Raw genomic sequence first — 13,709 nt, forward strand, 5'->3', positions numbered from 1 at the left:
GGGAGTGTAGCTCAGATTGCTCACCTAGCTATATCAGCATGGTTTGCCTAGGTGGTACTGGTGCTCTTAGATTGTTGTCTTTTCCTTGGCTTTTTATTAAAAGTCTTGTTTTTGAGAGATGCTGTGATGGATAACTGTTCTTACACCTGCCTTTGGCAGATATGTGACAGCTTTACCGCAGAGTGTCTATGGATAATCCCCTGGGCCTGACTCCTAGATATCAGTGTCACTGGTGAGATAGATTCTTTTTTCAACATGGTGCCTAGTGTGTACTTTGATTTTGAGAGCTAATAGGATGCTGACTATACTGTAGGAGGAGTGAAGGTTGGATAATGTGGAGAAGGGCCAAACTTTGTAACTTTCATCGAAGTACTAATCATCTATGCCACATTTAGCCTGTGGTTTCTTTGAGTGTTTATTTTCATTGGCTGCATATTGTCATGATTCCTAGATCATTGGAGGCTATTATTTTTTAGATTTATTTTTTAATTATGTATATGTGGGGGTTTTTGTTTGTTTGCATTTGTATAGATGAGTGTAGGTATCCAGAGAGGTGAGAAGGAAATTGGATTTCTTGGAAATGGAATTAGTGGCAGTTGTCTGCTCAGTTGTCTGCTCACTGTGGTGCTGGGAACTAACTGAACTCTGGTTTTCTGGAAGAACAGTATGGCATGCTCTCTTAAGTGTTGACCCATGTCTTCAGCCCCAAGGCTGTCTTTCTTTGTTAATTTGTAGATTGCTGATTCTTTTGAGGTAGTGTCTTATTAGATGGGGCTGACCTTGAATTCTCAGACCTCTTTAACCACTCATGTAGGGATGACAACAGATAGCCATCACACCCAACTCTGCAGCCTTCCTCCCCCAAGACAGCTTTTCTTTGTGGTTATTCTGGAAGTGGCTCTGTAGACCAGGCTGGCCTGAATTCACAGAGTTCTGCCTGCCTCTGCCTCTGGAGCTCTGGGATTAAAGGCATGTGTCACTACTCTCCAGGCCCTTCTTTTAAAAAGATTTATTTAATTTTACTTTTATGTGTATGAGTGTTGCTTGCATATGTGTGGGTACCATGTACATTCCTGGCACCTGTCGAGATTAATAGAGGGCATTAGATCAATGAAGCATCTCTCCTGCCCTCTGCTGTTTTTTAAATACAGGGTTGAAGTTTGTTCTTTTGCTATGCTAAATACTGTTGCAACCAGAGACTGCATGTAGATCCAGGTTTATGTGACCATGCTCCCGGACTCCCAGGTTATCCCTGATTGGTGGATAAAGATGTCGACAGCCAATAGCTGGGTAGAAGAGACATAGGCGGGGTTTAGGGTTTCTGGGCTTGCGGTTGGAGGAGAACGGTGAAAAGGGAGGAGGAGGTAGAGGAGAAAGACAACACAGGTTAGGAGTCAAGAAAGCGTGGCCTTGAGGGTTGGCCAATTGGAGTTAAGAGCAGCCCTGATGAAACATAGTAATTAATAACTCTAGGTTATTGATAGGAAATAGATTTTAATAGCATAGAGGGTAGATATCTGTTTTAGTTTTAGTGCTAATAAAGGCTTTTATAAATGTAAAGGTCGTGTGTATGTTTTATCCAGGAACTTGTAAGACTTAGCTTACCGGGGACCCCCTGAGTGAAACACGAGGAGCTGAGAATCAATGCAAAAAGCAAGAGGAGTCTATTCTTCCAACGTATTAGGGTCATCCTGCACCCAAAGGAGAGGCAGCCCATTTGGCTAGTTTTTACACAGTTTTTAGGGCAGCAGCCATTAGACACAATGTGATTGGCAAAACAGTGTGACTTTTTAAACTGGTCTTTAGGGAATAAAGTGGCAAGGACCTCCCTTGGCTGTAGGTGGCAAAGGTTGGTTGTTCCTGCAGAATGTGTCTATGTGCTCTGGACCTTTCCCACCTGCAGGTGGGTTCTCTCCCCTGTGGTCAGAAGAATGTTAATCAGCCTCTCCCTTCCGGAGAGATGAGTGTCCAGTGTCCCATGACCTTTCCAAAGTTCTTGAGCTGACCTCTTCAAACTGAATAATCAAAGGTAGGGTACAAGCCCCAGGTAGAGATTTTTTTTCTACAACATACTGGTGCCCAGTGTGTGGCGTCATTTTGTTGAAGTTAGGGCCTGGTTCTTTCTCCCAGCCCCATGTTCCCAGAAATAAGACTCAGACTCAAAATATATTTACAGATACCTTGGTGATATAACTAGGCGCTTCTCTGACAGATATAACTTAAAATATCCCATTTATTCCAACCTACATTCTGCCATGTGGCTGGTTATCTGTGCTCAGGTACCATGTGACCATCTTGTCACATCTTACAGGTGAATCTCCTACCTGGCTCTACTAGGATTCTTTCTCCTTCTAGATGTCCCACCTTCTATTTCCTGCCTAAGCCATAGGTTGCAGGCTTTTTAATTGACAGGTGATGCATCCATACAGTACACAAGTTGTTCTCTTTAACCTCACTTAAATTCTTTAATGTGCTTATCTGATGATTTTGTAAGTCTTTGTGTTTATCCTGTGTCCTATCCTTCCTCTTAACAGTTGCTAGTGACATTACTTTCATATTATTTTCTGTTTATTTGAGAGTGGGAAGGGAGGGAGGAAGAAATGGAGGATGAGAATGTCTGTTTACATAATGCTTATCGGCCATATTAGCCTCCCTTCCCATCCTCCTCCCTCTCTGCCCACGTTCTAACTTCTCAGTGATATTTTACTCTATGGTTAATCTTTTCTTAGACATTCACTATTTTAAATAATGTCACAGCACTCTGTTTTTTATGGTTTTATTTTCTTTCATGAATTAAGTACTAGTAATAAATTGGCAAGTTAGTATTTTTCAATTGATAAGTTGTCTGACTATTCAGAAGTTTTATTTCAGTCATTTAAATGAGATTTTTTGTTTTTCTACCCTTTAGCCACAGTAGCTATTACTGGATTATAAAGTAGTTTTGAAAGATAGAAAAATCATAAGTTGATCCCCTGAACCCTACTCTTAAAAGCAAAGACATAAAAACCTGTAAGTCAAACACTGTGTTGCCTCAGTCCCAGAAAATTAGCTGACCATTTGAACAGATGGCCCTAACTAAACAAACCTTAAGATTCATGGTGTCAGGATGCTATGGGCCCGAGATTAGCCTGGCCAAGCTTTGAACTAACAGCCCTGAGACAGTTGGTGCCAGGATGCTAAAAGTTTGAGATAAGCCTGACCCCCTTGAACTGGAGCTCATGATATATAGTGTGAAACTACTTCGAAATAGCCAATTATAAAGTGACACACCATGCATCTTAAGAATTTGAGATCAAATGTATCGATGACCTAGTGACCTGTTCCCCCTCCTTCCCCCTTCCCTAACTCCACTCTCAGCCTTCCCCCTTCCCTAACTCCACCCCCACCTGGTTTGTAGATTCACCCTTAAAAGCTGTAAACTTCTTTTGTTCAGGGCTGCGGAATCCCTCAGGCCCCTGTGCGGGCTGGAAGGGAGGACAGCCCTGGCTAGCCAGTAAACCTCTTGCGTTTGCATCAAGATGTGTTTCTCGTGAGTGATTTGGGGTGCGTCTGCAGTTCTCCACGGATCGTGAGTTCTTTTTCTAGTGGGCCTTACAGTTTCACCACTTTCATGGTCAAAAAAGAATCAATTTTTGTAAATTTTTTCATTTTTTAAATAATTTACATTTTAAAACAGAACAGATTTTTTTTTAAAAAAAAATATGTACTCTTTTCTTAAGCTAGGGATGATGAATCTTAAGTACGGATTGTTTGAGGAAAAGGGCTTTATGCCAAATGTGGGGTGGAACGTATCTGGCATCACTCTGAAAAAGGACAGTACATTCTGTGAGGGATGCACAGGGCACATGTTCGGTATGCATATTTAATGGAACTTGTCTTTTCACCCTTTTATCTCTTTTTTCTAATTTCTACTCTTATATACCTCCCTTCTCTTGCTCTTCTGCAGTAACAGAGCAATCTTTTCAATTCAAATCCTTATCAAAGATTTTTGCTCTGGACATGGGAGAGCTTGACTGTGTTTGTTACCTTCCAAAGAAAAAGCCTGTGTTTGTGTTTTAGTGTAGCTTCTTGATTTTTTTTTTTCTTTGAAAAGTATCTGTGAAAAAATACCTCTGAAGATTTTCCCTTTCTTAATATTAGTGTGTAACCGGGGAGATGGGTGAGGGTGTCCAAAGCTGGTCATAAGGGAGGAGTCCATTCTCTATGGCTTCCAAGACTGTGAAAGTCCCTGCTCAGAAAGAAAATCAATTGTTACCAAGCTTATATGATGTCAGAATACGTAGACTTAAAAATCCATGGAAAAGAACAGAATGGAAAGCCTCAGGTTGGAATAAAATTCTTAAACTACTAAGAGCAAAGCACTAAAAGTGCAAAGTTCTGAGTTTGATGCACACATGCACATACACACATCCTGGGGGGGGGGACAATAGAAAGTTTAGACAAAGGTTGTCAATTGATTTTCCACAAAGTCGCACATTTGCATCAAGAATTCAAGAGTAAAGATAGTCTTTTCAACAAAGAATATTGAACAGTTAGGTAACCATTTACAAAAACCACAGAACCTTGCCCTACTTTTCATTTGATTTATTTTCAGAGGCAGGGTCTCATGTAGCTTGGGTTGGCCTCAGACTTACTTTATAGTTGAAGAAGATCATGAACATAATAATTCTCCTCCCTCACATTCTAAGTACACCACCATGCCCTGTTTTATGCAGACTTTATTACACAAACAAGCTTGTAGCTGAACTGGGCTGTATGACCCTGTTTTGAGAGACTGTGTCTCAAAACACAATAGAGCAGAGGACTCCTGGTAGTCTCTATATAGTCTTTTTATCCAGGAGCAATAATGGTATTCTAAAGCTTTTATTGGAGGAGTGCCCTAAGTCCCTGGATCATTTCAAGTGAAAGAAACATGCTTATTTAACCTGAGGTACTTTGTGGATTTTTTTCAAAAAATAGAATCTGTTAGTAATCTTTGACAATTTATAGAGCAAAGCCACTTAGCACTGGGGAAGTGGTGGCATACACCTTTGTTCCTGAGGCAGGGAGATCTCTGACGTCAGAGAGTGAGTTTCAGGATAGTCAAGTTACACAGAGAAACCCTGTCTCAATCCCTAACCAACCAAACAAACAAACAAATGGTGGCTCTGTGGCTAAGAGCTCTAGATTAGTCCTGGGTTTGGTTTCCAATATTCACATCTGGCAGCTTTATACACATCCATTGGCTTCTGGAGATCCATCTTCCTTCTTGGGCAACACACACACAAACCCCTTATGTACATAAAATAAATACATCTAAAAAAGAGAAAAATATGCGCCTTTCTTGTGATAGTACTGAGGTGTGAGTGGGACTGGAGTTAATGTGTTTGCTTTTATTGAAGATTGATTGGCAAAGATGTGCTTTGGACTGCTAATACTACAAAGAGTAACACACTTTTCATAGTCAATTTTTTTCTTTGTGTTACAATTAGTAATTATTCTTTGTAATTTTTGCAGGTATCCCATCTTCTAAACCAACACTTCTGGCCAATGGTGATCATGGAATAGAGGGGAATAAGACTACAGGTAAGAGGTCTCTAGAATTCCTCAGATGTGAAAGTTTCCATAGTGAACATCTTGACAAGCACCTTTTGAGTATTATAAATGAAAGTGTATGTTATTTCTGAGAACATTGTTACTCTCATTGATTATGTTTAAACTTATGATGTATCTCAACAATAGAAAGAGAGAAACCAGTTTGTTTTCATAGTCCTTGAATGTTTATTGGATGAATCTTAAAAGAACTCTAACAGATGCAAAGAAGCTATCACCTTGCAATAAGAGAGGCCTTTGTCTGCACCCTGCACCCTGCTAGGCAGTCTCTAACCTGAGTGTTCTCTGCACTTAGTTTCTTCAAAAGTCAGTATTAAGAAACCTACAACCAAAGGGGGGAAAAAAAAAGAAAGAAAGAAGGAAAGAAACCCACAACCATAAATTAAAATGGTTTGCTTTGTGTTTTGTCTTTTTTTTTTTTTTTTTTTTTTTTTTTTTTTTTCTTCCTTTTCTTCCTTTATCTTTCCACTTAACTGTTGCTTTCGGACTTTGTTTCTGACTTTAACTTCTAGTTCAGACTACGGCTCTGATGGTCTTTCAGCACTGAGTTCCTTTAGGGTTTTACCTCATAAATAGCATGAACTTCCTACCCTGCCCCGCTGGTGTGTTTATAGTGAGCAAAATTGCCAGAGCCATAGCGGGAGTTTGTGCACATGGGATGTGCTGTGTTATATAAGACTTTTTCTCAGGGGCCTGTGGGAGAGCCATGCATTGTGTTCCTGTAAAAAACTGCACTTACTTGCAGTTGTGATCAGCCTGACGCTGCTGACCCAAATGAGTTGGGCTTTTAGCACTCAAGGAGAGTGGATGTTTCTTTGTATCAGAAAACTCTCTTAACTCTGGGGTGCAGCATTTTGACTCACGTCAGTATATTGGAGGCAAGCACAAAACGGATTTGTTTCAATTTTTGTATGATTGAACCATGAAAAGCCCTCCCTTTAATCACTATAGAGTTGTTCACTTCTAAATCTTTCCAAAAGCCTTTTTTTTTTTTGTTTTAGCAATAGCAAGTTTTTTAAAATGTACCCTTTTATTTCTTTTTAAATGTAATTGTTATATGTGTGTGGTTGCATGAATATACATGTGTGAGGGAACCTGAGAAGGCCAGAAGAGTGTATTGGATCTGTGGAAATGGTTGTGAGTCATCGTGTGGTGCTGGGAACAGAACTCAGGTTCTTCAAGAGCCAAAAGTACTCTGCTGAGGCATTTCTCCAGCTCTGACTCTTTCTTTTCTAGCCTTAGGAAATGGTGAAAGATGAATTTAGACAAGTGTCAAGACACAAGTTTTGAGGCCTTCTCTATAGAATGAGTTTTAGGGTAGGCCAGCCTGGGTAATTTGTTAAGACCTTATTTAGAAATAAAAGACCCAGGGATGTAGTTTAGTGATAGTTACTTGCCTGACATATATGAGGTCCTAGGTTCAACTTTCTAAAAACAAAAAATGGTACATATCTGTATACCACAAAGTAGTTGGAATCTAGGTTCTATAATTAACTTTCTTACAAGCAACTCATAAATACTGTATTTGGAAAACTTAAACAAGTACAAGGGGGATGTTACTGTGAGTTGACGTTTTACTTTAACATTTGTTCTTTCACGTATGTATTATTTCTGCTTTTGCTGTGGAAGGAAAGTTATGATTTGCAAAAATCCCTTTGGTTTAAAAAAAAAAAAGTGGTTTAAACATGAGTGCATTTAGCCAGGTGTGGTGTCTCACGCCTGTAATCCCAATACTTGGCAGACAGCTTGAGGCATGCTAGTTTAGACTATTATAACTAGTCCCTTTCCCAGTAAACCAAACCAGGCCTGAAGAGACAGCTCAGTGGTTAAGAGCTGTATTGCCCTTCAAGGCCCTGGGTTTAATTTCCTGCAGGGCATTGTTGGATGGGTAATAACCATTTTTACCTCAGTTCCAGGGAATCTGCCTCTGGCCTTAAAGTAACCCCCCCCCCCCCTTCACACACACACACACACACACACACGTACACACAATTAAAAAATAAAAAGAGCAAAAAAGTATCTTAAGTTAGTGCTGGAAGAAGGCTAAAGGAGATCTCTGAATAGCTGTGTGGAACAAGTGGGTATTGTTTTACACAGGAAGGGAACAACTGTCAAATCTAGGCTAGACTGCTCCAACAGGATTTCAGGCCTGACCAGAAAGACTTACGGGTTTTTGTTGTTGCTTTGTTTTTTTTTTTGTTTTGTTTTGTTTTTTTTTTTGTTTTGTTTTAAGATTTTTTTTTTTTAAGATTTTTTTTTATTTTTTATTTAATGTGTGTGTGTGATGTGTGGAGATGGCTGGAGCTGCAGTTTCAGCAGCTGTAAATCATCTGATGTGGGTGCTGGCAGTCAGAGGCTGCTCTGGAAAGGCAGGAAGAGCTCTTAGCCACTGAGTCATGTCTCCAGCCCTGAGACTTAGTGTTTGAAAAATTCTTAATAATACAATGGGTGGGGCAGGGATGTACAGCCAATATACAGACAGTCTTGAAATATCAAGAGTTTCCTGATGACAAAGCGGAACCCAGCTCTTTAGTGATTTGCCCGTTGGCACTTTAAGAGCATATCTTTCTGCTTTTGAACTTTCCTACCTTAGCTGAAACTCAATGGTTCATATCAGGATTGTTTGGGTTTTGAGATTGGCCTCTTTAGTAATTGCTTTTAAAAACAGGTGTTTTACGAGTATACAGATTTCATTGGAGGAGGGAAGTATGGAGAAGTATGCATGTTTGGGGGAGCATGTTGTGACTTATTTCTTATTTGGCCATCACTAATTAGAGCATCTGGCTCAGTGCTCTAATTAAAAACTCCCCTCTCAGTTTTCCTCAGAGTTGTCTGTGGAGCTGAGAGCAGAGCAGCCCCACTAATCCACAGTGGAGGTTATGAGCATCTTGCTGGATTGAACTTGCTGTTTACTAATGACCTGTGCTTTTCCGCCCTTTCCTTCCCCTTCCTGTTTCTTTCTCCCTTTCTATTTTTCTTCTCCTAGAAGACTAGAGTGTCTCTCAACACTGGGGCTGCTGCAACACCAGACCAGTGATCTTTCCTAAGCACCGTTACACTTCTAAAACCTTCAGCATTTTGCAGCTTTGCTTTTCCTTCCTGGACACCATGTAGAAGAAGCTGAGGGTAGTTCTTCGGGGCCTATTTCTTCTGCTGATGCCTGAGCAAGCCACCTGCCTATTGTGTTCTGCAGGGCTTGATGGAACCTCCTCTCCCTTTGTGAGCACAATGTGCAAAATGAGTTCTTTTACTTTTAGTATTTTTATAAAGGTCATCAAATGTCATTTCTTTTCATTGTTCTATTTTGGATTCATTTTATAATTTTTACATTTTTTGTTGGCCTTGTCCTTTTTTGCATATTCAATGTGAATCAGCATACTCTAAAAACTAAATGAGAATGTGTGCTTTCATAAAGGGGTGAGGCCACCGAGCTGCAGTGAAATTCCTTCTCCTGCTCCCCCTCCCCCCTTCCCTCTGTGAGCTGCTTTTAGCAAAGGTTAGGTTTTTTGGCCACCAGTGTTTCTCTCCACCTTACTAAAATCTGAATTAATGTTTTTGAGTTGAAAAAATATTTCCTCTGAATGAAATTTTACTTGTGCTGGGTGTTGTGGTGAGTAACTTTAGTCTCACCATTCAGCGGCTGACTAATATCTGAGTTCCAATTGGCTAGGACTACCTGCTCAGTCTTTTTTCCCCCCAGTGTCTTTGACATTTGCATAGTCGGCCAAATTGGGTTTTTTTTGTTTGTTTGTTTTGTTTTATCATAAACTACATTACCTATTTGTCTTACATTTTTTCTGAAAATTTTACAACACAATTATTGTGTATTGATTTGTTTTTTTAAAATAACTACTTTTTGAACATAATCATAAAGTATCAAAGTAAGAATTGGGAAGTTAAACCTAAACAGATTGTAATGTCCTTGACCTCCGAAGTAGTGCATCAGCAGTGACAGGATAAAAAGCAGTTTTTCCTAAACAACAGAGAAGCACTGCCAGCTTAGCAAGCAAGCTTCTAGAGTAACCAAGCTGAGGCTGCCTGCACATCTGCCTCAGACACAGACCCTGACCAATAGCCCACATTTTTACTGTGTCACTCATGCTGGCCTTGAAACATTACTTTTACTGGCTGAGACTACAGGCAGGTGTCACTCACTATGCCTGTTTTCTGGATAAATTGTCAGACAACTCACTAAGTGTGTTTAAGATTAAAGGCTGTTTGAGTTCCAGAGTGCTTTTTTCTGCAACATTCCAATAGAGTTGGTGGATCACATATGAAGTCCTGTGTGTGTAAAATCCTGTGCCATGAAATTGTATTCTGTTTCATTGGAATTTTTTTGTTCTTCATTTTTTTCAAAGAAATAAATAAAATTAAATAAAACAACTCAAAAACTAGACCCATTAGGATAAGTACTGGGGAACCTTTGGTTACGCTTTTGGTTTTTAGGAGTAGAACAGGCCGTATTTGAGATCTTAGAGGAATTCTGACATAAGAACTGGAATGGGAAATGCGCTTTTTATTTCTGTTCCTTTCGTTATGGAAGGTATTTCAGCCTCCAAGGTACTGCTTATTAGAGATTAAAAGAAATAGCTTATACTATATTTGAGGAAAGCTACAGAGTATATTGTTTTTGATCTTCTGACATAAAATTCCTTTTGAAACCTGGGTGTAGTGACTTCTACCTGAGATTTCAAGACTTCTGTATGAAGAGTCAAGAATTTTGAGAAGTAGGAAGCCAGTCTGAGCTCTGTAGTGAGTTGAAGGCTACCCTGAGCTATGTGAAACCTTGTCTCAAAAACAAACACACCCCACCTCCCCTTAGTACTTTTACAAGGTAAAATCAGAATGATGTGAAGGTTTAGGGAAGTTCTTGCAATGCCTGCAGTTAAAGAAGCACTGCCTTCCACTGGCATGACATCACAAGGCTGAGTCTTTGCTAAGTGCTCCCTCTGAAGAGCCAGACAGGGGCTGAGGTTTTTATAGCTCATCTTCTAAGATGTTCTATTAACTTTTCTCCCCCTTTTTATTAGAGGCAGTGGAGTTGGCCAGGGTACTTTTTAAAAATAATGGTACCATTTGCTTTTTAAAATCATGTTTGTGTTTCTGTTGCTTTGTGTGTGTGGTGTGCGTGTGTTTTTTTAAACCAGTCTCTTTAGCTTTTCTGACAGATAGGTAGAGATGCTAAGCAATAAACACTCAAACTTCATGATCAACATTGATTTATTCCACATTTATTTCCATTTGCCATATTTATTTTGTTTAAAAATTTTTAATGTGTTTTATGAGTTTCTATAAATGTTCTGATTTTCTACAAATAGCCAGGTGAAATTTAATATGGTTTGTTTTCTCCAGCTGTTGCACTTGGATATTTCATTTTGAAAGCAATAAGGTCATGTTTCATATGTAGCTACTTAGGAAGTAAGCTGTCCCTTGAAAAAAGAAAAGGTGCTGTTATTATGACAGTCACAGACTAGATGGGGCCTCTCTACTTAAATATGATGGTTCTCATTTTCTCCCACTACCCCTGCCTCACCCAATAATGAAGATGAAGAAGCCTATTTATTTATCTTTATTTTTACAAATTTATATTTCATTTGTATTTTTCGTGACTTTAGACTTCTAACAGTTTGTATATTGAGACATTTTATTGTGTCATTGTGCTAAATGAATTCATTTAATAAACATTGTACATTAATACTGTATGAATGGATTTTGGCTGGGGTCTTAATTATTGAAGTATACAACAAAGGTGCTTTGAGGTCTGAATTATCAGTCCAACAAAGCTTTGGATCCCACTCATGACAATTCTGTGACTGCATGGACTTTAACTGCATGGACTTTGTCAAGCTCTTCCATGTAAACACTTCTGCTATTCAGATCTGAGCAGTGCAAAGCTCAATTGATAGTTATAGTTATTGCATCTGCTGAGTTGGCAGAGTGGTAAAAGGGTCTTCTAAAAGGTAGTGCCTGTGGTGTATTGTTAATTAATTTATAGTACCAAATTATAAAAATTTATATCCACAGTGTTCTTGGAATACATTCTGGGCTTATCTAATAAAATGTGATATGTTAGGTAATATTTAATATGGTGACTTTAATAAAGTATAAAGTGTAGAATGCTGTATCTGCACAATAGATAAGTTTGTAAATGTAGAATGTTGTCTCATTAAAGACAGGAAAAAGGAGTCTAGGAATGGTGATATTTGCTTGTAATTCCCAGCACTTAGGAGGCTGAGGCAGGAAGATTGGGAATTACAAGCCATCCTGGCATACATAGCAAGATTTTGACTCAAAATGGGGCAGAAAAAAAGGAAAGCTCACTATAGATTTTCATTTTGTTTTGAGACAAGAATTAGCTATGTAGCCTAGGATAGCTTTGAATTTATGTTGGCTTCTATTCCTGAGTGCTAGAGTTACAGGCATATGTCACCGTACTAGCTCTCAATGTAAACTTTAAATAACCTAAAGACTATTTGATAGTCCTTACTTACTTACTTTTTTATGGGTATATCTCACATAAAAGTTACTTGTGACAGTAGAGATCATGATGATGATGATGTTGTTGTTTGAGAAAGGATCTGTACAACTTTGCATAGTCTGATGTGATACTCATTGTATAGTTCAGACTGGCCCTGAATGCACAGCAGTTCTCCTGCCTCATCCTCCTGGGACTGGATTGCAGGTATATGCCATCATACCTTACAGGAGCAATTCCTGTAGGAACATTTCTTGATGGGAATTGAAACCTGCCTATGGTTTCCTTCTTACTTCTACCTTACTGTGATAATACGGTGAGACCAGGAGGCTGGAGAATGTTCTAGTCAAAAACACAATGTATAATGCACAAATAGAGTGCTACTATATGTAAAACTATATTATCAGTATTGCTGTCTATTTTTATTGTAATTAGAATGAGTATATTTCTTTAAAAATTCGTGTGTGTGTATATGTGTGTATGTTGATGTTAATATACATGTTTATTCAGGTGTGCACGCATATAGATTTTATTGTGATAATTTTCCTGTGATGTGATAGATGTCCTGAAGATTATACCAACCTCTAAATAGTGTAACTCCTATTCTGACATTGAAGTTGTGCTGTGTGCTTTTTTTTCTGTCACTTGTCTCATCAGATGAACATAAAAAATTAACATGGGCGAGAAAGATGGTTCAGTGGTAAAGAGCACTTACTGCTCTTCCAGAGGTCCTGAGTTCAATTCCCAGCAACCTCATGATGGCTCACAACCATCTGTAATGGGATCTGATGTCCTCTTCTGGCGTGTCTGAAGAGAGCTACAGTGTACTCACATACATGAAATAAATAAAATCTTGTAAAAAAAAATTCCAAAAAGAATTAACATATAAATGAGTATTTAATATGAACAGGTTCTATAACCAATCCATGAACTGACATGCAATAAATGAAGTTCAAATATGTTACATTATAATTCTAAATATTTACATGGTAAACCATTCTATTTTTTTCTTCATCTTAGAGGTTTAATTCTTTTTTTTTTTTTTCTTTTTTTTTACTTTCTCTCCCCCTGCCCCATATAAGCCAACTATATGGAGACATACCAGTAACATACTATATGCTTTATAAAGTTGTGGTGGTAGTCTGTCTTCCTTACTGCCCTCCTTCCTTATTTAGGTTTTTTTGAGACAGGGTTTCCATGTGTAACCCTGAATTCACTCTGTAGACCAGGCTAGCCTTGAACTTAACAGAGATCCATCTGCCTCTACCTTCTGAGTGCTGGCATTAAAGGTGTGCATCAGGCTCAAGATTTCCTTTCCTTCTTTCTTTTTTTTTAGAGATGTATTTATTTATTTTAAGTATGTGAATACACTCTTGCTGTCTTCAGACACACCAGGAGAGGGAATCAGATCCTATTACAGATGGTTGTGAGCCAACATGTGGTTGCTGGGAATTGAACTCAGGTCCTCTAGAAGAGCAACTGGTGCTCTTAACCGCTGAGCCATCTCGCCAGCCCGGCCCTGTTGTTTCTTAATGATTTTCTGATAGAAATAAATTTTCTTCTCAGGAAATTCTTCATAGAAAATTAACTTTCTGAATTTCTAGGACTAATTAAATTTCTAGGGTTTTTTAATTCATTTGTT

The 13,709-nt window shown here is 38.7% G+C and overlaps 1 protein-coding gene across 23 annotated transcripts in view; it reads left to right on the forward strand.

Moving 5' to 3' along the window:
- The window catches only part of Map4 (microtubule associated protein 4), a 148,237-nt gene that overhangs the window by 62,762 nt on the left and 71,766 nt on the right, over window positions 1-13,709 (forward strand). For 21 of the 23 annotated variants that reach the window (XM_076917905.1, XM_034483635.2, XM_034483636.2 and 18 more), the window contains exon 3: window positions 5,497-5,565. In XM_076917905.1, coding sequence (XP_076774020.1) covers window positions 5,497-5,565 — 69 coding nt within the window. Of the gene's footprint in view, window positions 1-5,496; window positions 5,566-8,578; window positions 12,684-13,709 lie in introns of those variants that run through there. The other 2 variants (XM_034483646.1, XM_034483647.2) reach the window with 2 other exon arrangements.

The sequence above is a fragment of the Arvicanthis niloticus genome, chromosome 21, assembly GCF_011762505.2.
Source record: "Arvicanthis niloticus isolate mArvNil1 chromosome 21, mArvNil1.pat.X, whole genome shotgun sequence".
NCBI classification, from domain to species: domain Eukaryota; kingdom Metazoa; phylum Chordata; class Mammalia; order Rodentia; family Muridae; genus Arvicanthis; species Arvicanthis niloticus.